Source organism: Puntigrus tetrazona, chromosome 1 (genome assembly GCF_018831695.1).
Source record: "Puntigrus tetrazona isolate hp1 chromosome 1, ASM1883169v1, whole genome shotgun sequence".
Lineage (NCBI taxonomy): Eukaryota > Metazoa > Chordata > Actinopteri > Cypriniformes > Cyprinidae > Puntigrus > Puntigrus tetrazona.
Genome location: NC_056699.1, coordinates 15,005,063 through 15,029,602, shown reverse-complemented (window position 1 = coordinate 15,029,602; position 24,540 = coordinate 15,005,063). Strand labels below are relative to the sequence as shown.

The window sequence follows — 24,540 nt, the reverse complement described above, 5'->3', positions numbered from 1 at the left end:
TGCTTCCCACAGATTAAGCACTTACATAATAAAATGTATTCCTGTCTATTAATAACCACTATATAAAAAGGTCGTAGTAGAGAAATGTTTTATTTAAATAAGTAACATGTTGCTTTAAAATAATCCTGTATGCCGGCTAAGCTAGAATGACTTGATGTAACAAAGAAAATGCAATGAAGTTGAAGTTTTTACGTTTTATTGGCGATACACCATCAAATAATACCGAGGTCGTTTCAGCCCGGGCAGATATAAACACAGGGTTGTGTGTTGACCTATAATTCAAGCTCCCCACATAATGCATGCATTTCAAAAGTCATAACACATATTATCATGTACGCACTACGTTACGTAGAATTAAACATATATGGGAGATTTGACAAATTTGACTTGAATTGCAACATTTAGACAAACTTTTGATGTCACATACTGTAATGCAGCACTGTTCGGTGTGTGTGTGTGTGTGTGTGTGTGTGTGTGTGTGAGAGAGAGAGAGGGTTGCAGTGAGCGTCGTTGGCCAGAGATGGCGCTGTTGAGTATATATTTGTTTCAGTGCCGTTTCCCTCCATGGTTTCTGCTCTCCCAGAGTAACTTGGCGCTGGGCTCAGATCATTATACAGTCCCATATTCTCCCTCCATTAAGGCATCTTTCTACCTTTTGGGCTGAACAGAAATTCCTCCAGAACCCAAGAGGGAAGAGTCCAACTTTTGAGGGGCGATATGGACATGAAAAAGAGGATTCATTTGGAGCTGAGGAACAGGACACCATCTGATGTGAGTAATTTTGAGCCAAACCTTTAGTTTTGTGCCCAGCCATGCTAGCCGTGCTACTTTCTAGTTCCACTGACCTGTGTGTAGTTTAATGGTAAGCACATGGGTGTAATACCCCTGCTACAGAGTTAGACGAGAAAGTGCTGCGTGTATATTCACGGCATTAATGTTCGTTCGTCTGTTTTGATATGAAACGATCCAGACTGTGTAACGATAAGCCACACAGAGTAGTTAGTTTGGAAAGCTCAAGGCATTATTGCAGCATTTGAAGCCCCCCACGCTGGATGTGTGTATTCGTGATCTGGCATGCTTTTATGCTTAATATTTGCTTATTTTAACATCGGCGTGGTAGATATGGATGGGATGGTTTATTTCACCGTGGTGGCCATGTTTGTTGCTAACATGAGGCGCCCTTTATTACAGGCACTTAAAAGCTAAAGTAATAAACGAGCTATACTCCGAAGATAGCCATACACTAACACATTTTCTTAAATACGGCCACATTATGGTCTCCATCGCTATAAAACACGGGTCGTAATTTGCTACGATGTTCTGGTACGTTAATAATAAGGCCACCGGTTAAATAAAAATAAGTAAATGTATAATTTGACGAACATACAGTAAAATTATGAATTTTATTCTAAAGGGCACCGAGGCTTTCCGATCGTGTGAATCAAATGAGATTCGAAAAACAAAAAGTTTGCCAGTTTGCCGAATATTCTCAAAAGTAATCTTAAACGAAATAGTATTTAAAACGTGTATTTGTTAATAAGACCGTGTTGAATTATTGTTACTCGCTGTTGCGAGGCGCTGATTCCCGCCATTACTCCCCACGCGCCACTACCGATTAAACTAACGCTTATACTCAATAAATACTCGCTCTGACGATTTTCCAACGTTTTTATGATCAAAATTTGTAGCATAACGTGAGCGGAGACGGAACGATAGACTGAGTAAATAGAAGCTAACGTTACATGTGCTGGTTTGGTTGGGCAATCCGGCGGAAATGTTTAAGTTCCGTTTTAAAATCAAGTAAAAGTCGCGTAAAATATTATCCTGTGACATGAGTAACAGCATAGAGTCGGGTTTTCAAACGCAGCGCAGAGTTTTGGTTAACGTGTAGAGTTTTTCTGTTAATGTTAGTCTATCTGAGGAGGCGCCATGTTGTCACGAGAGAAAGAAACTCTCCATTTTTGTCTCACTAATTTCCGCTCTGTCTTCGTCTTTCGCAGCAGGAATACGCCATCGACACATCGTTTCCATCATATGCAAGCTCATAAATACCCTCCATTTGCAGTTTGTCACACAAAATGTCACAAAAGACCGTGGTGTCTTTAGGATATGTCCATGTTGTCTGGCTGTCGGCGTGTAATCTGCTGTTTTCTCATTGGTGACTCGCTGCGACAGTCTGAGCCATAGGGCCATGCAACAACAGCAGCAGCCGCTTACCCAACGTTATTCAGTGGTTTTCACATTTCTTGAATAAACTCCTATCGAACGCGTACGGCGACTTACAAAAAAAGTTTAATTACCAGAACGTTTTAAAAACACGTGTATTTGCAAGGGTCGCCGCCTTGTTTTTGCCCAGTTGAGAAACTTTTTTTTTTCTTTGACCAGCATAGTTTGTCGTCTCCATTGAGCATGTCCGTGTTGGCCAACGTGTCCAACTCCCCTGCCTCCAAAATCTGAGTTCTTGTTGTTGTTGTTGTTAAACCTTATTGTAACGCATGACTTACAGTATTTATGTTCCTCTCATGTTGGTCTTTTCTAGGTACGAGAACTTGTCCTTGATAACTGCAGATCAAATGAAGGGAAAATTGAAGGCCTCACAGCAGAATTTGTTAATCTTGAGTTTCTAAGTTTGATAAATGTTGGTCTACTCTCTGTCTCCAACCTCCCTAAACTCGGAAAACTTAAAAAGGTAATCAGTGTGTTTACAGGTCTCTGTTAACAATGTGCAGTATTATCTTAATTGTGTTCTGATATGCATGTATTTTCAAATTTTAGTTGGAACTCAGCGACAACAGAATCTCTGGTGGCCTTGATGTTTTAGCTGAAAAACTCCCCAATCTCACACATCTAAACCTAAGTGGCAACAAACTGAAAGACATCAGCACATTGGAACCCTTGGTTTGTACTGACTTCCTGTCTTGTAAATTTGTAAAACATGCAAATTTATAAGTTTGCAGCTTAACCCAGCTTAATAAGGCACATTTCTAATTAAAAACTATGCTGAAAAACTTGCATGCTTCAGGTCCTCTGTGTTTTTTATATACAAGCTTAAGAATGATATGTGCTCTTGTTAATATTTAAAAATGAACACTGACTGGATTGAACCAACTTAGGTTTACTTGACTATGCATGCGTAATGTTTTAAAAAGATGTTAAAATTGTTAATATACCTACATTTCTTTTTACATTTTATTGCATTGAGCATAAAACAAAGCATTTAAAGCTGCAGTCTGTAATTTTTGCTGGTCTGGCGGTGAATAAACAGAACTGCGTGCGTCTGTCTGTCTACGGGGAATCACCGGGCCACTCCGCAGCGGTACCTACCCCAACCAGTCTAAATAGGATCCAGAAAATGGATCCGTGGTGTACCTGCTTATTATATAACGTTTGTAAAATTTTACCACAGTAATGGACTGCAGCTTTAAATATAATTTTATTGTATTATATGAGCCATAAAAGCCTGATTTATCATGTTTTTTTCCAAGTTTTCTTTAAACTATTTTGTTAAAGTTAATGTCTTTACATGGTTAAAGCAGCCATTCACCCAAAAGTTTAAATGACGCTCATGCCTTTCAAATCTCTTTTGCGACGATAAATTGATATGCCTTTAGGTGTGCATTTTTAGCTGTGTTTTAATTGTGATCACAGCTAACACAAAAAAGCACTGTACATTTATGTGGTGTTTCACTTTTTTTTTTGGCAGAAAAAACTTGACCATTTGAAGAGTCTCGACCTTTTCAATTGCGAAGTCACAAACTTGAATGACTACCGGGAAAGCGTCTTTAAGCTCCTTCCGCAGCTCACATACCTAGATGGCTATGATCTGGATGACCGCGAGGCATCGGACTCTGACGGAGAAGTCGATGGAGATGGGGTCGACGACGACGATGAGGGTTGGTGTGGCCAGCCTTTTTTTTTCCGTGTTTGAACAAATACCTAGTTTTTTCATTAATGTCACTTTAAATACAGAAGGAGAAGAGGAGGAGGATGAAGATGGAGAGGAGGAGGAGTTCGACGAAGAGGAAGATGACGACGACGACGATGAAGATGAGGTTGAAGGCGAGGAGGATGATGAGGATGGCAGTGGAGAGGATGAGGTACAGGTTCAGCTTTATGAGTTGCTCATGGAAACGGCTAAAACGGCTGCTTTAATTACGTGGGCCTGTTTCAGGAGGAAGACTTTGGTCAAGATGGAGAAGTAGAGGATGATGAAGATGACGACGACGACGACGATGATGAAGGTGAGTTGCGATTGTGACTCGGTTCACTTTCTTTTGGAGTGCGTGATCATGAATTAAATGTCTCATCTCGCTCAGAAGAAGAGCAAGGAGGCAAGGGTGAGAAGAGAAAACGAGAAGCAGACGATGAAGACGACGACGACGACGATGAGGAGGACGATTAAGAGCCAATGAACAACTCTGTTACCAACCCTACCCTCTCCTCCTTTTCAACAACCTGGCTATCCCATCAACCTTTCTACCCCTCCACAACTCCCCCCTTTACCCAAGCGCTAAGCTCCCTGTGGGGGCAAGACTGTACCGGACGGGTGGAGCTGTTCACATGGAGCCTACGAGCTGAACGAAAGCCTTCTGGATCGGTGGCTTGCTCAGCGTTCCACGAGTCCACTGTCAATCCCCTGCCCGTTTGTGTTTCAAAACCTCTATGGACTTCGGGGACTGGTATTTAGTTTTGGGTCTGTGCTTTTAATATTTTGTTGAAAGTGTTCTTTTTCTCCTTTCTTTTTTTTTTTTTTTTTTTTTTTTTTTGTTGACATTTCCTCCCCCTTTAGTTTATGTTCCAAATTTCCCAATAAGATTGCTATAGCAACTGTGTGACAAGCGGGCCATCATTTTAGTGGCAGCCTGTGGCGCAAATCAAGGTTGTAGCTACATTTTTACTTTCTGTAAGACAAAAACTTTGTAAATAAAATAACATTTTGTGCTTTGCTCACTCTCCTATTTCTCTGTCCTTTGTCTTAACATTTATTTGAAATCTGACGGTAAGGATTTAGGAGACCCACGTGTGTCCTGCGGATCATTTTCAGAACCTGCTTGTTTTATGTTCCAGTGCCTTATTTTATTCATCATTTAATCTTAAGTTCAATTCTTATTGTTTTAAACTGATAAATCTATATATGGGTCTTAAAAGTGCTCGGGTCTACGTGGCTTTGAGTAATAATTTGTAATGTTTTCAAAATACAGCAGCGCTACAGTGTATTGTTTTATATATTAATGACCATACAAGTGTTCTCAGAAGATTCATGTTTGGGAAATCTGTTCATTTTTGATCAGATGATTCATAAGAGTAGTATACACATGGGGAAGCTGTTCATATGTTATCAGTTTAAATGAACTCGTATAGTTCTACATATCGTATTTCTTCACGTATTTCATGTAGTCACAACAAATTACTGAAAAGCTGGACAATATTTTTTATTACTTTAAACTTTTTTATTTTGCAAAAATATGGTTTTGTAATTTTACAGCCATATTTCCCAGGATGTGATTCAGTGAGTTTCAGCATAATCTCAAACCTGAAGGTCTTGAGCAAAAAGTTATCCAAGATATTAACAGATTCTTTTAGTAAAAGATACGCTTCGTTCTGTGTATAATGGTCTTTTGTAACAGGTGAGGTAATTTTTCACAAAAGAAACTTGCCATTAAATGGCTACATGGCTTTGTCGGCTAAATGTTAAGCAGTTGTGAAACCTTTTAGGGAAGTTATGATTTAGTTTTGATGTGTATTTAAAGTATATAGGTTTAAAGACATTCATTCCAAAGGACTCTGTGTAACTGGTGAGAAGTGGCTGCGTTCCTCTCACAGCAACATGAGGGCTCTGTATCTTCTGATAACTGTCTGGTTGCACAGATATGTGTGCAGGGATCACGTAGAACAAACATCCTACGGGTCACCATACAGTCAAACTGCTGTCTACATGCTTTTATAACATCCTATCAGAAATTATATATATATATAGACCTGTCGTAAACTAAATTGTTTATATGCTTTTAGGATTTGTTACTATTGCGTTTGCATTTTAAAATGGGCTGTTCTGTTTGTTGTAAGGAGTCGTGAGGACTGCACGTTATTATAAAGACAGACAAGCTGGCAAGGCTGCAAATTATACCTAGGTCCTCGACCATGGGCCCTGGGACCCGGAGTAAACTTCCAAAGGGGCCAGAACTTATTACAGTGAATGCTATGAAGTAATTTAACAATGAGAATGTTTTTGAATGGATTTTTACATGCACCTCTACATTCTCACTCCTATAACCTTTTACTTTGCCCCCTCAAAAGCATGTATAATTCATACTCTGATTCTAGTAATACTTGGATATTAATGTCAGATTCTCTCTATGTTAATACCTCTTCAGTTTAATTAAAAGAAATGTGTTTGTGTCTGAACTTAGTGTTACAATAAGATCGATTAGCAATTTACACAACATGCATTTAAATAGCATATATTGCATTGCGCATATTTTTAATTCTGACCATTTTGACCAGTCTGTCAAAGCTGTGTTTGTTTGAGAGACAGGCATAAATAACCCAAACTGTCTGGAAATGGTTACCAGTCTCAATTTATTTTAAATATGAGTGGCAGGTGGAACAGAGGCTGATACAATCCAGTGAAATTCACGCAATTTGTGAAAAAAGAATCGAAGAGGCATCTAAGGGCTGTGTGTGTGTGTGTGTGTGTGTGTGTGTGTGTGGCTCCCTGTGCTCCACACATGTGCTCATTTATGCAAATGTTTTGTATAATATGATGTACAATTGAAAATGGCATATCCAGGCTTAAATATGGATTCCTTCAAAAAATACTTGACCAGTCTTTGACCAGAAATGACGAATATCATTTTATCATGATTATCATTTAATAAAGTGGCCCATTTAACTAGAAGGCAGCAACCAAATTCTCTTTCATGCAAAAAAACAAAACAAAACGTTGTCCGTTCTTGTAAAGATCAAGGTTTTATCCATGACACATTATTTTTTAGAGTTCATATTTTTAATCATCTTATGCTTTTCTGTAACACAACAGCATATGTTCTCTTCAGCAACGTATCTTGCTGAAGTTCTTCATTTTACTTCACAGTACATTAACGAATGTTACATATTTTGATTCTGAGTATTAAATATTAAATGTTGAAGTTACCACAAAGGTTCATAAATAAATAAGTCTTACTCATTGTCAGTTCATATTAACTAATGTTAACAATTGAAACCCACTCTAGCAAACATTCATTTGTATGCATCTCCAAAAGTCTCTCTGTTTGGCTATTTCACATCTGATAACTAAAAATGAGTGTAATTATTTTAGTTTATGATAAAAAAAACAAGAAAGGAATGCAATCAAGGTTGTTTGGACAACATTTAGTAAATATTTCAGCAACAACACTTAAAATAGCATCTTTAACCTCTTATTTAGATTATATATTCTAACATGTGCGTATCCATATAGAAACAGAGTTTAAAAGTATGGCTTGTTCAAATTTGTGAAAGGCTCCAAATGGACGACTATTTTTAAAATGGCCATTTTGAGTGAAACACGATAATTCAGTAAAATGTGGCGGTCCTTACATGCATTTTGAACAGTTTGGCAGTTCATAGCAAGCATGTTGCAGAATGGGATCTTGTCAGTGGATGACAAAATTCAGAGGAATTACTGAACCTAAACCTGCCGGAAACCCAGCCAGTTCCCACGGTGCTACCGCTTCAGTGCATGCTGGGATTTGTTTGAACACACAGAAAACTAAATCTCTTTAATATAACGTGATAATGCACACGTGTAGAACTCACGGTTTTCGAATGTACCTCCCTTTGTTCTAAAAATGTTGCATTTGCATAATTACGATCAAACTTTCATGCCGCAACACTCATCCATCAGCACAGGAATTTAAATAGAAAATGAATCTGAAAAAGAAATCTCATTACGGTTATATTCACGCGAAATTTCAAATAACCCAGTTCATAAAACGAAACGCGCAAATGCTCATTTACGCCGTTTTTTTTAAAATAGTAATAAAACAAACATTTAACAAATCTGATCATAAGCTTGCATAGTGCTAAAGTCTAATAAAAAATTTCCACAAAGGTTGTACAGTAAATAATGTGCACAAAACGTGCATACAAGGAATGACTTTCCATAAAGAGACGCTAAAAGTGGATGTAGACCATGTGTTTCCTCGAGGCACGGTCACATTAGCGAAATTTCGCGGGCAAAAAGGTCTATTGTCCGTTGTCAAAAGTGTAGCGATGAATGAAGTCACTTCAAATCCAAGCAGCTTTCCATTGGTCAATGGCTCAAATTTGAGTGACCAACCGCCAAGCGAACCGATTCCTCTAGGAATGACTGGACCGTACCTTTACAGCATAATTCATGAGGCGGAACATTTTCACGTGAATGTTAGTGAAGCGGACGAGGCTGTGAGACAGTGTTATGTACTATAGTCTCTTTTAAAGATTAGCTTGTGAGTTTCTAACATTTTTGATTTCTAATTCCAACTGTTTTATCCGCACATCCTTCTGGTTAAGCTGCTCCTTTAGTCTTCGGATCTCTTCCTGCTGCTTATAAAACATTTGTCGTAGCTATATGCAGAAACAAATACATCAACACACATTAGAGGAAGGTTTTTTGCTATATCTGAGCTATAGCTAGAAGCTATACGTAGCGTACCTCATTCTCTGTTTTAGGCGGCGAGCAGCGCGTGGAATCTAGTTGTCCGTTGCTGACGTAGCTTGTAGAGGTGCTCTTTGCATCTGTGGAGAGGAGCAGAGAGGTAGGGGGCGATTCTTTGTGTGCGTTCCCTTCTTTGGCATCCAGCCGTTCCTGAATCAGCAGTGATAGTCCTGGCCGACTGCGAGAGTGCTGCGTCTCCGTGGAGTCAGTCGAGTCTTTCCCTGAACCCAGTTCCACGTACGAGTCCAGTTTACTTCCAGGCCTCAGAGACATCATCACAGGACCTGCAGAGAAAGCATTTACAGTTTATTACCCATTCATTATTGTCCTAATAATAATTTTGTTCCACAGCAGACGGTAGTTTGAGAGTTAGAAGATTCTTTGAGGAGATGCCAACCTTTGTCTAGACCACCGATCCACTCATCTGCTGTCATGGAAGGCTTGTTCCCTGCTGTCATGGGGTAAATGTCCTCTTGATAGGACTCTGACTGTAGAACAGAACAAAAGGATGTCTGTGAGACTGCTGAGGATCCTCACCCACAAGCATAGCATGAGAACTAGCTGTACGCTTTGTAGTATTTGAATGCACGCGTCACGTGTGAACAGAATCGTGAATGTACCCTTCGCGGAACGATCATGGACAGAGGTTCTATGAGACTTTTGATTGTCACGAGCTTGTAGAATCTGAAGATTTCACAGGAACACACATCAAGACCTCTCTTTGGCATGACACCTGGAAGACAATGCAAAGACAGTTATTTCAAATATAGTAACTGAATATTCATTTATTAAAAGTAGCGTCAACACAAGCAAAATTACAAGCACATATTTTGAATGGGCTTAATTATGTTAAACAACACATAAAGACAGGTCTACATTTTGTCCTATAATGCCGGATGAGGTTAGAGAACACTAGGACCCAGCTCCTAGACCCAATTCTTCTTCTCTTGAGTTCACCTCACTCTTTTTCTGTAGGTTTCAAGTCAAAGGACTGGAATGGCCATAGCAGAAGCTTGGTTTTGTGCATAGTGACCCATTTTTGTGTTGTTTTTGAGGTTTGATTATTGTACAGTTGGAAGATCCAAACATGGCCCATTATAAGATTTCTAACAGAGCCAGTCACTTATTTATTTTTTTATCTGTTGGTATCCGACAGAATGATGCCATGCGTCTAAACAAGATGTCCAGGACCTCCAGCAGAAATATAGGCCCAGAACATAAAGAAATACAGCAGTATATTTCACTGTAGTTCACTGTGGGGTCATTTTTATAACTGTGTTCACCAAAAGTGTTAGCTGCTAAAAAGCTCTTTTTTAAGTTTCATCTGGCCATAGAAACCAGTCCCATTTTAAATGTGTATTATCCATTTTTTTTTAAATAAAAGATCTAAAGGGTGCCAGTATCAGTGAGCTGTGAACTGTAAGCGGCGCATGCATTTTTTTGGGTTCATAAAGATGAAGCTGAACATCTAAAAATGTACAATTAGTTTAAATGTGTGTGTGTGTGTGTGTGTGTGTCTGCTCCTAAAGGTAAAATATAGTGCAGTACTTCTCTGACATCTAAAGTATTTAAACCATTTACTTACCAAACCTGATGAGTGAAAAAAGTGCAACAAGGATAAACCAGTTTCAAATGATTCTAGACGTTGATTTATGCTGCTGTTTTGATTACTTGTGCAAAGGAACTGAAATGGGCTAATAGATTTTTATGTTGTTATCAATCAATCGCTTTTATGTATGTACATGTACAGTACTCACCCATTCCCTTTTGTGGTAAAAGAGACCGGTATTCAGTCAGATAATGCACATATGGCTTCTCTGGGCTGATTTCATAGTATCTGATATTTCCATCACCCTAAAGATGATTGTGTTAATCATTAATAACCCATATCACAATACAGCAATAAAAACTATTTTCCAATCTGCTAGTATAGGTTATATGTACTCACTTTTCCAGCTATGTAAAGCATGTGTGTGTCAGGGTCATAAAACGGGAAGAGAACGCCTGAGGAGCCATCCAGGTCCTCTGAATAAGACGGCTGAGAGAGGTCCTCCTGCAGAACATGTATGTGATTTTGCCACTTAATATATATCTAATACTGTTAGATTACAATTATGTTTTTTAAAGAACAAAACACCAAAATATCAATGTAAAGGTATTACTACATTGGATCCATATTTAACTCTTGACTTGCATTGTAGTGGCCAGTAAAAGACATGCTATGTCATGATTGTAACACTAGGGGGAAATCTAAAGTGATCATTAGCTCATTACTTTCACTGTGTTTTAAGGATGGACATGTCATTACAGAGCTTGTATATACATGACAGGGCCATTTCAAACAGGAAGTAGTCACAAAAGTGACAAATGTCACCAATATTTAAATGTGAACAGAAAGTGAATTACTCTGTTTGCGAAAAGTCAAAATTAGGAGTGTCACTCCAGTACAAATACAATGTGTCTATGACTGGTGCCAAACTTCTAAACAGTATAGAATTCCTATTCACAATTCCTGTTTTTGGAAGCAATACTAGCCAAACGTACAATAAAAAGGCCAAAAGATATATCCTGTGATGCGAACTACTATTTATCTCAAATATGTTTTGGTAACATTTATGTAAATCATAGAATTCTTAACTGAACTGTGTTTTTAATATACGAGGTATACAAATAATATATTTTTTATTTCCTGGGCAACAATTAATTGTGATTAATCACGTCCAAAAAATTTAGTGTACATAATATGTGTGTAAACTGTATTTTATGTACACATGCATGCATGCATTCAATAAAATGTGATGTTGATATATTTAATATTTCTATATTATATAAATATTATGAGTATAAATACATTAAATATGTCAAAATACTGTTTTGTATACATACAGTACATAATATATAAGTGTGTACTGTGTATATTCATTATGCACAAAAAAAACTTAATCGTTGCCAGCAGTAGTTTATATTTTAAAATATTGTTTGGAAATGGTTTTTAAATTATTACTTCCCTACCAGAACTAAAACAGGCATCAGATCTACTATTTTTTGTTTGTTATACTATTATAGAAAAATGGTTCCCTAATATTCAAGACATGGTTATAGTCTTGTCTTACAGTTGCTTAGATCGAGATTTTATTTCAATTAATGAATGAAGGATTTGCCCTAGAAAGGAAAATAAAGAAGCCTATTTTGAGAATCACGTACCTGATCCCAAAGTGCGATCTGACGATGGTTCCAGCGTGAATTGCCCGTAGAGAGCAGCATTTTCAGGTTTCCAAGAAATAGCACTTTACTGGCTTTGTGTGACTTGCAGTTGGTCTCCTGAAATCACACGCCACCCTTCAGTGAGATTTAAACATAAATGCACATTCTCTTTCATTAAAAATACTTTGTGGTCAAATTTACAAAAACCACCATGTCCTATAAAATGACATGAATCATGAACTGAAATCTTGTGTTGATCTGAGTCACATGAAGAGACACTAGAGTGTGAGTGTAAGACTCTGAGGTGATGCTGACCTCTGGGTCAAGGTTTTAAAGGTGTTAGTTTTGGATGTGTGGTGTCAGAGGGGCAGCCAAGGGGAAGAACACACGAGTGTCCCAGCTCATATTTGAAAGTGTAAGACTGATTACCGGGTTAAAGTTGCATGGAATAATAATAATAATGTGAGCCTCAAAACATGCATGGCAGATAGAGAAGAACATCAGGCTGAAGGTAACACACCTGTAAAAGGGTGCCAGTACGCGGGTCGATCACTCTGATCTTCTTGTCCTTGCAAGATGTGGCGAGCCTGCTGCCGTCTGTGTTGAAGGACATGGACAGAACCACGTCTGAGTGCACACTGATGGACCTCAGAGGGTTCTTGATCACCTGCTCAGGAACATCCAGCTTCCACACCATAACCTACGCATCAACACACAGACAAACACACCCCAAAATGAACATTTTGTCATTATCCGCACGTCGTTCTAAACCCATAAAAGCTTTATGGAACACAATTAAAGATATTTTGGATGAAAACTGGGAGGCTCTCCCTTCCATCGGTGGTTCAGTCTGAATGTTATAAAGCAAGAAGAATACTTTTTGTACGCAAAAACTTCCTCTGTGTCTCTTCACATCACTGTGCAGCCATTTTGGAGACTGCTAGATGGTGACTGACAATAAAGATGAAAAAGTGTTCTTATCGCTTTATAATTTCTTATCGTCTTTTATGGAACGTCACAAGTCTTACAGTTTTCATCCACTATATCTTTAATTATAAAAAAAGCTTTTATGTGTTTTAAACTACATGCAAGTAATTGATTAATGCCAACATTTTCTAACTATTACCAACTTCGAACTTCTGAAAGGCACCACTGCAAATCACTTTTTTCTTTAAAGAATATAAATTACTCATCTTAAGGCTGGGTCTATAAGCATCAGTTTTTATACACACTATCGTTTTTGTAGAGACATTTCACAAGTAAGAATCCTACAGTTTCTGCAGACGCAGTTCAAGGAATGCGAGATACTGTGTGTGTGTGTGTGTGTGTGTGTGTGTGCACATGTGCTGTGAAGACACCCACCTCCACTGCCTCAGGACAGCACAAAAAACACGAGGAAAGGGTGGGGGACCATGAATAAGAAGATTGGGACACGGTGATGCTTAAAACCACTTTTGTTCTGTAAGGGGGGCTGGGAGGAGGAGAATGGGCCACAAATGGAAGTGGGAGGTCGCAAATGCACAGAGTCAGCATAAATTTACTTAGACGAGGAAGCAGGATTTAGAAACAAGGAATCAGTCTGGCTACGAGCATCCAAGAAATGTACTATTATATTGACTGAAAACCCATCCAGACATAAAAATGCATCAGATATTTAGATCTTAAATCTAATTTAACTTTGGATGAATCTAACAGTTACGGCTTGTTAGATCTGTTTCATCATCAAAAAGGAATCAATAAAATTAAAATTAGACCCAAGGTCAACAACTATTTAACCAGTCTTTCTGATTATATGAAATAAATGAAATACTAAATTGACTGTAAACAAGACAACAAAAAAGTACATAAAAAGCAATATTAGAGCTCGGCGCTTCATATAAAAAATAAGCATCTATTATAGCTATAAAAAGTCAGCGTTGCCCTGTTTTAATTCTCTGGACCAAACAAGTTTCAATATAGAAAAACTGAGTCAGGATGTAACGTTGAACACCGCACACTGTGAAGCACATTCACTGCTGAAACAGCTATTTAACGGTCAGTACTGACTTTAGTCTTTTTACAGTTCTTGTTAAGTTTGTAACTACGTGTTTAATAAAATAAGACACAAACAATCCTTAAGATAATTGAAAGCTTAGAAAAAACACTTCCAGAAAAATATACCTTGAAGGAAAGTGTCATAATAAAATATCAGTGCTTTTGGAGCACTGCTTGTCTGACTAATTGATGTATCATTTATTTAAGAGATCCCTCAGCTTCTCTTCCAATATTAATAAGGTCACTGCAGATTTTCGGGTCTCTTCGAGGTTATAAATTAAATATACAAAAACTCAGCTGCTGGTTTACAGTTGTAACATTAAATATGAACCCCTACTGGTATATAGAGACTATTAAATCCTGATATTCCTACGAGGTGCGAGTTTTACCCACTGATATTTTAATATTTTTTTAATTTATTTTACTTTATCCTCTGATGAAGAGTTGCACTTTTTTAATACCTTTAAGTAACAACTAAACTATTATCCTTAAGTTAATTATTCATTATTTTCGCTCACGCACTGAAACAATACAACTACTTCGACTCTGGCCACTAGAAAGGAAGTTCAGGATTATAAATTTGTAATGTGTGCTGAGAGCTTATTATCACAGGGAATATTTTAAGTGTCTACCTGGGGCCCAATTCACAGAAATCCTGTCTGTCTTCATTCAATGAGAAAGTATGTGTATAGTTTAAATACCTGATAGTCATAGCCGGTACTGAAAATGATGTTGTTGGCAGTGGGATGCCATTCAATGAGTCCGACGCGTCGGGAATGACCCTGCAGCTCCTTCCGAGGCACTGTGATGTTCTTCAGAACGCCATGTTCAGGGATATCCCAGATCTTCACCTGAACAACAAACATGGGCACAAACGATAAGCTGCGGGAAAAATGTTCAAAGGTATCTTAAGCATCTGAAAGTTTTAAGCGTGATATGGGATAATCAGATCCACTTTAATCAGATGTGAACACGCACCAGTGTTACATCTACTTACTGTGGTGTCCTCTGAACAAGATGCTATGCAGAAGTCACTAAAGGGATTCCATTTGATGTCGAGTACATTGCCTCTGTGACCAGAAACCTTCGGATGATGAGGGTCAACCTTTCCAGTCTGAGAAGACACATGGACTATATTACACACCAATAATTGAGTAAATACAGAGAGGACAATCATGGGGTCGAAGTTCGAGGTATATTTAGCACGGCTTAGTTGGTCTGTGCTGATAAAATTATCACCAGAGTGAAATACTGTAACCAACACGTTATAACCAAATGTATTTAGCAGTTGTAGTCGAATAAGTCATGTTCAATAATACATTTGACTTGAACAGTTCGTTATTTAGGTTCATATTATTGTCAGTGTTCAAAAAAAAAGTTAATAGTTAAAATAGTTAGGTGTTCGGGAAAGATATTAATTTGAAAAAGTGTTATGAAAAAGACACAGGACTTCCTTTACGTATAAAGGCTGTCTTTTTTGACTTTATATTTAAGCATTTCGGCAACATTAATGTTTCACAAGCACTGAATCAACATAGAATGATTTCTGAAGGACTAAAGCACAAAGCTAATATAAAAGCTTCGGCTTTATCTTGTTTTGCCTGTTTTAAGTGTACATCTCACTACATTTATGTTAAAACAAGCCACAACACCGGTGACAACACTTCTTCAATTATACATTGAACATTTAAAAAAAGAAAACAAGCCGAAATGCCTCTCAATTTACTTTTAGATATTTTACCACCTAACGAGTGTAACGAGATCTAACTCATTGCGTGTTTGACCAAGAGTCATAGCATAGAAATGTGTTTGCAACCGACACAAGTCCCAACAAGGAGAACATCCTTTTGTAACCAAAAAACAATTTACGTAACACAAATGACTCAGTTAACAGATGGCGAAAATTCACCTTATCATTTTTCATATCTCAACTGGCAACTGTAGGCATTGGTTCTGGGTAAAGGCACTGAAATGTTGAAACATGCATTAACTTGTGGTATCGTGTGGTCACACCCCTTTATTTTATATGTTGATTGCTACAAAAGCACATTTAATCGTGCACTTAAGTTAACAATAATATAACACTGCTTTTTCAGACGGCGTTTAACGTTGGGGGAAAGGAGAAGAGAAAGACAATACAGAAAGATGCCTCGAGGCTTTCATGTAACCTGTGCCATTTTTGAGACATGAGGTAATATCTGACTAAACATGAGACAGTCAACAGACCAATAAAATCACACAGAGAGCTAAAGTGTGTCAGAACAGGTAGGCTAAGCAAGCGTGTGTGCGACAGGAAGAAGTGTGAGAAGATATTTTTGCATGTTAGGCTCTAAAATAATAGAAGCTCATGATTATGCATACATCTGCCCTGAAGAAAAAGGGAAGATACGATAAGTATTTTGCCAGATCGTCCTTTAACCTTCCTAATATGTTAAAAAAAAAAAAAAAAAAAAACTGGCTACAACCTTTGAGTCTGAAAGTTGAATGTGGGTCTAAATAATGCAAATACAACAGGAGGGTATTAAAGCATTCACAGTCCATAGATCATCAGTGCTAGTCACAGATATGAGCTCGTTTCACTCACGTGATTGATGGACAGCACCAGGAAAGCCCCGGCCCCTGCGCATTCAGTGATGACTGCGATGAAGCGAGGGTTGACGGTGCAGAGGTGATTGTCATGAACACTTCGGGTGATGGGGACACCATCATAGCAGTTCTCTTTTGTGGCCGGCTTCCCAAACACATGGCGATACTTGGAACTACGGTACTGAGGACGCCATGTCATCTAGATTGAAACAGAAGATGGATACGCATTACTTTGAAAGAAATATGCAGTTCATGCAATATATGAAATACGCATCAGAAAAGTCGACAAAAAAATTAAAGGTCCACATGAAGAAGGACACTGGGCTAAATATATATGTATTTGTTTACATGTCTATAAATCCTTATTCATCACGACCCTTGACGAAATCTTCTAATATGCTTATCTGTTAAGTCAAGTCACCTTTATTTATATAGCACTTATAATTATATAAATACAGATTGTGTCAAAGTAGCTTTACAGTATAGAAAAAAAGAGAGCATTATCATTGGACAGAATCTTAACCTGGAGAACGACACAGATTTCCACAGAATTCTGACTCATTCAAAAATACCTACACCTATCCATCCATCGTTACATTTTATAGCTCATTTTTGATGATGCACTCATACCCGTAAAGGTTTGCGCGTGGACATAATTATCATCCACCTCTGCAGGAAACAACGAAGAACAACCTCGCTAGACAAATTCCGACAACTTCAAACACAAAATGCTTGTCAGAAACGTCTGCAACAACAACTGATGACTGCGTAGATAAATGCATTGTGAAAACAGCACGACTGGTTTTGATTTAAGGATAAAGTTAACAGGTACTGGATGGAAAAGCAAGGTCAAATAGCAGAAAGCATTCAGTGTATAGATCCGATTCTGTAGAAAAAGGTGACTAAAACAGAGAAGAGTTACAGATTTGATGGTTTATATATAGCTGCCTGAATGGAACGGCAGCTATATGCAACTAAAGCTTTTTCAGGTGAATCCATAGTATACTGACATGCACAAAAACAAACGCATATATATTTAAACACACCTGAGATTAACGTACTAATCTTCCTGGATGGAAAAACAGTCTTACGTGAGTAATACAGGCCAAGTATGGAAAAACTATCGTAAAACTGTATCATGTGTCTGAAAACTTTGAACGTAAATCCATACTAAAACATACTGACGTTAAGTAGAGAACAGGAAACACTGCAACACTGTTTATATTCGTGTTTGAGTTGTTCAGCTTTCAAAGGCTGGTGTAATAATTAACCAAGGGATGGATTATCTAGTGTAGGTGCGGTGGTAGGTAACAATAGATATAAAAATCATGACAATACCACAACCTTCTTATTAATGTTTGAAGCATAATTAATAAAATGCTAAAACATTAAGAGTAAACGCGATCAACACACAATGTGGAACGTGACATTTAAATCCATCTTAGTAAATACACCCAATTAGTTTTATAATTATATTTTTTATTAAAAATATTTTTTTCAACCTTTACAACGTCCCGTTAACTAAGTGTCTTTATATCAACCACCGCATTAACATAACCAAATATTAATAGTAACAGTATAGTAGTATAGTATTTATTACAATACCGCTCCAAGCTCCATCCGGCCTGACATAAACTAACGCAGCTTTTGAAGATCCGAATGGTTCATTTAAGTGAGAATGAGATGTATTGGAATCACAAGCTGCTCACCCTGTCTGTGCTGAGCACTCGAAGACTTGAGAGAGCAGAGATGCAGACGTAGAACCGGAGAAGATATCCCTATTTTCCCACTTCCACGGGCAGCGTTATTCCATTTAAGATCTCTTGTGAAACATCACAGACAAAGCAAAGATGACAATGCAGGAAGAAAGTCCTAAGACGGTGAGAAAACAGGTGTTAAACTTCTGCCCTGCAGCCTCAGTAAATGTGGACAGAAAGCCAGCAGCACCTCCAGTGCTTGTGAGCAAAGCAGGTAAGAGATCATGTGTGCACACTCCCTAAAAGGGTGGCGCCTCGCAGCAGAAAGCACAGGGGACGGGGAGGTGTGAAAGATTTCCTGCACATTCATCACTAGGGCTAGCGACGAATCTAATAAAGGGGTGGCTTCATCTTCTAATGAAGAGTATCAAGATAAGTTACAAAATAAATATGAGCTAACGTTGTTACAATAAAGTTTACGCACCGTCTCAAAAAACGTTCAGAAATTTGGATCAGGTTCGATTTTCTGTTTGTCAGAAAAAGTTTTACTGCTTTAGTATGAATTGTAGAAACGGTAACTGTTAACACTCCGTCCTTGTGAGGCGATGATTTTAAAACCACTGCAATATTCACAATTTTGGAGCAGCGGCGTACTAGCTTTTTTTTCTATTTTTATCAAGGACCTATATTTAGTTACTCTGTTCTTTTGGATGTGCGTGCTTTTGTTCATTTTCTCTTCTAAAAGAATGCGTTGTGAATACCTGACATATCGCCCATTCTTTGTGGTATTTAAAACCGAATCTGTCTGCGGCAAGACAGGCATTTCAAGCGAGCCGAAGCAAAGGTTGTTTTTTTACTGTACGACAAGGAAAGCGCAGGAGTGTCATCAGAGTGCAGCAGAGGCTTGATAGAAATAGTTTTACGCTATGTGAATGAGCAGGGGATGGGGACTGGACTTGTAAAAGTGGTAGACTTAGTTGATGCGACTCAATATGAGAAGAGTAAACACGCACAGGGACAGAGTCCGGTCCACAGGTCAGGTTTAGTCTGAAAAGAGCAGACGGAAGTCGGAGAAGTATCACTTAATCAGATGAGGTCAAGTTTCACCTGGAAGGTAAGTTAGTAACTGAAAACCTACAAGGCATAAGCAGATAGCAATCGACGAAAACCTGCTAACTGCATCTTTTTCGCTGACTTGCTGCAGGCGAATGTCTATCACTAAAAAAAAAAGAAGCAGTCCACGCTAGCATTAGCGATGAGGTCAGGATCTGTTGTCCAAGCAATTAGAGAGCAGCCTGACATACAGCTTTCTGGGGGCCTTTAGAGCTGACTAATGTGCAGAGATTACAGACATTATGCTAATAACTAGCTACAACAGAGGAAAAGCTCTATGGGTCCAGATCTTTCAGTGCGGAAAGGTGTTTGATCTCAAATGAGAAGATCTGCATTTTGACAATACATTGCCTGGTTTCAGTTTCTGGGCCATTGAGGCCCTCACTAGATCCTGACTGTGAAGATGGGGCTCCGGCATTAGTATTGTCCCGGAGTCTCCAGGTCACTGAACTTTGTTATGTTAATTGACCCCAAAATCTTGAGAAAGACTGTGTTTTGATATGATAAATGTAAGCTATGGGCTCTCTAGGAGGATCTGGCTGGGTTTGTTTATCCCGTATCAATTCTCACAGAGGTGAAGTTTGATCCGGAATAAGTACATGAGTGCATGTACTGAGTAAATAATGATAAAAACGAACAACTTTATTGCTTTATTGCACCAGAGCGAGATCATGAAACTGAGTCAGTAACAGTATCTGTTAACTGACACCCCTAAAGTCCAAAAAGAAGTCAGTGATGTGACGGCAGTTGTAAACGCTCATTCACATCTACAGCGTTCAACACAGTGTGGGGTTTTATTTTGCTGTGTGTGTTTAGTTAAAAAATGCAGTTATGTAAGAATCTCAGGGTCTGAATCAACGAAATAAACCAGCTCCAATAAAAAACAAGACATTTCAGCACAATGAAACTTCATTTCTTGCATGTTTTAAAACATATACGAAGTGAAATGCCAGTGAATATATTTTAATAAAGTAAATATGGCATCGTTATATTGCATTGGTTGTCGTCTGTATTGTGGCAGTTCTAAAAATGAAATGTCCAGTAAGTGGCGCTAAAAGGATAATACTCCATGGCATTTAAAAAATAACGTACCAGCTGCATTAAACCCTAATCTAAACCTAACCGAAAACACAAGATTAAAAAGTGGTTTCCGAACACATTTGTGTAAACTTGTTTTGCATATGCCCACCCAATACATTCTGTCTTCACCTGCATGGCTTAGCAGATACTCCAATATTTTTTTTTATTTGGGACTTTCGGGTTTGGGGAAATGATTAAGTTGAGCAACAGTTTGCCAATACATGTGTTGAGTAAGGAAAAATGTAAATGTATTACCAATGTGCTAAAGGACTCATTTGCATGGCTTTTTTTTCTTCAAAAAGTGGGACTGATCAATTTGACTTTCAAAGCTTACATTTGAATGTCCCTCTTAAGAGAGAAAACCTCAGCAGTCTGCGGGTCCTGACTCCTGGATATAAACACCTCCGTTCCTCGGAGAAACTAAACCGTCTACGATGATGATGCATTCAGCTACTATTACACAACATCCGTAGCAGTCGCTTGTTAAGTCAAAATTGTGCAATCACAGGTTATACTAATGTTTGCCATATGGGTGGAAAGTACATATGCGTCATTTTTGATTTATATAATATAGGTAATATGCTAATAAGAAACTGCAGCTTCCTCAAAAACTCAGTTGTCAGTATTTTTACAGTTTGTAATGTCGTATGTTCTACATTTGTGCAACGATTGCTGATTCTTAAATATGCATCCCCCATACCAATGGTGAAGGAGGAACATAAAACGCGCTTATATAAATCACGAATGCCTATATGATTTGTTCACCTGCCTGAATTAGTGATATGATATTCCCCAATACTGCAAACAATAGAGCCATCTGCTCATCTAAACATACAACATTCAGAAGTCAGAGTTTATGAAACCTGAAACTAAATCAATATGTTTATTGATTAATACAAAGCAGGGATGTGCTGCACACACGAGCTGTATAATGACTCGAGCATTACAAAGGGATGTGGAGTCAGGAAGATTTCATCCCATTCAATAACCCACTTAAGAACAGAGGATGCTGGGAAAGTCTCCTTGATGGGTTTCAGAGTGGGTACAGTAGCTGTAATGTGAAGCTAAAAATAAAACAAACTGGCTTGTTTGTGTAGACAAATATATAGATGGATAGTTCACACACACACACACACACACACACACACACACACACACACACACACACACACACACACACACACACATGTATATACTATATAACATGCATGTATATATATATATATATATATATATATATATATATATATATATATATATATATATATATATATATATATATAAGGGTTGTTACATATTGAGTGAAGCTGCTTATTTGTTAAGGGTTTGTAAGCTCCCAGCATGCACTGCAGCATAAATAAAGGTGGTCAGGATTGTTTTGCTCTTTGCTGACTTGATTTATGCTGCTGTTTTTGTCACCATTGTAAGTAATTTGTTTTGTATGGTTTCGTACAGATTTACGAGCTCATACGTTTTCTTTATTATAACTGTTGACTGTTATTGAGGTTTCTCTACTAATCGCTGCGTCTATATTTTATTTCTGCACATTGCACCATTCTTCAGGGGTCAGATCACAGTTCATATCGTTTGTGTATAAGAATGAAATATATGAAAGGCGTATAAGAATATTTGCGGCATTGCTAATTTATTATTTACTTGACTAGAATGATGTACTTGTACTGACGTGAATGAGATATTTTTATTTATTGAATGAACAAATTAAATTTGGACCAAAAAATATTGCTGAATTGCAATTAGGTCAAGAGAAAGTATTATTAATGTGCATGTGTTGACTTGTTTCATTGCTCTAGAGCTCAACAACTAAGTGATGGACTGCCATTCTAAGAAAAAAGAAACACAACAAAAACAACAACTAATCAATATAGTCCTATGGGTGTGCATTTCCATCCACAGATGTCTAACTTTCCCAAAAGCAAGACAAAATGAAAGACAGTCCCTGTGGGTTTCCTGTCAGATCAAGACCGAGCTAATGTGGGACAACTAGACCTTTTTGTACAGTCCAGAATCAGCAAATTAGAGTGATTTCCGAATGATCAGATTTGTTTAATTTGCAATACTGCGTCATGATATTAATGTTTTTACTGTATTTTTGATCAAACAAATGATGAACATTTTTCAAACCCATAGAAAAAAATATTTGCGTATTGTTTAACCTTCTTAACTGACTGTTCAGCATTAACCCGCTAGTGCATTAGTTGACCACCATAACTCATCTATGACCTTTCACTAAGGTCATCGACTGAAGGAAAAGCTTATTTCTTATTCTCATACACACGATCTGTTCGCATCAACACAAATGTAGGATGCAAAAAAAGAAGCAAAGAAAATGTGCTACGACTTCAGCAACTCTGGACATTATTAGTGAAATGTAGCACATGTAAAGGAAAAAATGAAAGAGTAAGGCTGGACAGAGATGCCAGAGTCGTGTGTGTCCAGGTGAAGACCCGAGCTAAAGCATGCAGCGCTCATGGCTCATGGACGTGTCTGAACACGACCACACCTCTCTTTGACATGTTTCACCCTCAGGACTTGGACACCTGGCAACCCTTTCTGAACTGTCTTTCTTTACCTGGACTCCCCTGAGTGTCTGTCTGTCTCACTCAGAAATACAGCCCGGATAATTTCTCCATATAAAATGACGACATTCAACCTAATTCAATATATTAGAGGTCTGGACGTGTGTTTTACGTTAAATGAATATAATAATGATTATTTGCATTTTTTCATATTGTATTAAGATGATCAAAACTGTGGCTGTGGCTATAATTGTCACAAATTCTTAAATTGATAATTCGTCCAATAATTGACTAAAGGATGACTACATTGTCCTTTTTGTGTAAACTAGGGCTATCTATATGAATGTGATAATATATTTGTTCACATTTGAGACAATCAAGTCAGTGTTTAAATAAATAAACTTCTACATTTCTATTTAAAGATGTGAAGCCAAAGCATTTGCGCTTACAGAAATCAGTGTCAGTTCTGATCTACAAAGAATTGTTAAAAAAAAAGGTCTAAATAACATAAACACAATGAAACAAAGATCACTTCACAATAAGTTTTCATTTGTTGACATTAGATAACTAGCCATAAACACAATTAGTTAATGTGAACTAATTACTTATGTAGCTCACTGATAGTTATGTCAGAGCAACTAATGTTAACTATTGGGACCTATTGCAAAGTGTTAATAAACCGCATAAGGTAAATTACAAGAGAAAAGATCTGAAATATAAAAGAAAGACTTCTGGAGTGAATTGGTAGAACTATGAAATCTACAATTAATTAAAATCATTGATATTATAAGGTCTCCTAAAGTCGCTCTATAACGTCAGTAAAATAGCCTCTAATGATAGGCTAATAATAATAAAATACATAAAAACACAGTCTGGATTTTAATCTGGAAGTACAGCTAAGAGATTAGATTATTAGGGGTCTTCTTACCTTTGTGATGCTCATGCAGTATGAAGAGAACTGAGAATAACCCACGACTACTAGATCCGCGTCTTTTTAAACACTCACACGCAGAAATGTGTCAGAGAGAGAGAGAGAGAGAGAGAGAGAGAGAGAGAGAGAGAGAGAGAGAGAGAGAGAGAGAGAGAGAGAGAGAGATTATAGGATGATGCCGCAATGTTTGAGGTGAGGTGTGAGCATCAGCTGCCGTCTGTTAGTGTTCATTGTGGGACGCAAACCTGTCTTCCTAAAGGGGCGCTTGGGCGCTCAGAAACACAAACGTGCCATTGAGTTTCACTCAAATCCCACGACACTCTTCGTTTAATTCGATACATTTATACACTACCACGTGTAATCGTTTAAATTTATTCATTCACAGAACCGTTATCCGGGGAACAAATAAAAATATCTTAAAGTAACCTTTACAAAATCATTAAATAAAAGTCTTAGTCAGTAATCGCAAAACTACTATGATTGGTCCAATCTTGTTGAGCGAGGTGAAAAGTAACACACACCACGTGACGCCCCGGCGCGCGCGTTACCCCAGCATTTTTTGGGACAATAATTTTCCACGATTCAGAACATTCCCGAAAAACTTTAAGAATGGTTTAGTTGAAAGGTATTGTTAAGAAGTAAAACAAATTTGGCCTTTTTGTGCTAATTAAATATGTCCAA

The 24,540-nt window shown here is 37.8% G+C and overlaps 2 protein-coding genes across 4 annotated transcripts; one reads left to right on the top strand and one right to left on the bottom strand.

The window, feature by feature from the left end:
• The first annotated feature begins 244 nt into the window (after positions 1 to 244).
• On the top strand, positions 245 to 4,958 carry anp32b (acidic (leucine-rich) nuclear phosphoprotein 32 family, member B). Of its 2 annotated transcripts, none has more exons than XM_043249694.1 (7): positions 245 to 771; positions 2,540 to 2,689; positions 2,776 to 2,898; positions 3,704 to 3,893; positions 3,970 to 4,097; positions 4,172 to 4,241; positions 4,320 to 4,958. In XM_043249694.1, the coding sequence occupies exons 1-7, from the start codon at positions 718 to 720 to the stop codon at positions 4,400 to 4,402; spliced, it is 798 nt and encodes a 265-aa protein (XP_043105629.1). In that variant the 5' UTR covers positions 245 to 717; the 3' UTR covers positions 4,403 to 4,958. The 2 variants fall into 2 exon arrangements, with proteins under 2 accessions (XP_043105629.1, XP_043105621.1); XM_043249686.1 differs by having other exon boundaries at positions 4,317 to 4,958.
• On the bottom strand, positions 4,722 to 23,996 carry coro2aa (coronin 2Aa). 2 transcript variants are annotated; one of them, XM_043249631.1, is made up of 12 exons: positions 23,857 to 23,996; positions 16,500 to 16,700; positions 14,913 to 15,029; positions 14,617 to 14,766; positions 12,402 to 12,581; positions 11,882 to 11,998; positions 10,626 to 10,730; positions 10,435 to 10,531; positions 9,298 to 9,410; positions 9,075 to 9,165; positions 8,675 to 8,961; positions 4,722 to 8,586 (listed from the first exon to the last, which is right to left on the bottom strand). In XM_043249631.1, exons 1-12 carry the CDS (start codon positions 23,869 to 23,871, stop codon positions 8,455 to 8,457), a joined length of 1,605 nt encoding a protein of 534 aa, XP_043105566.1. In that variant the 5' UTR covers positions 23,872 to 23,996; the 3' UTR covers positions 4,722 to 8,454. The 2 variants fall into 2 exon arrangements, with proteins under 2 accessions (XP_043105566.1, XP_043105575.1); XM_043249640.1 differs by lacking the exon at positions 23,857 to 23,996 and adding an exon at positions 18,211 to 18,468.
• Positions 23,997 to 24,540: the final 544 nt, after the last annotated feature.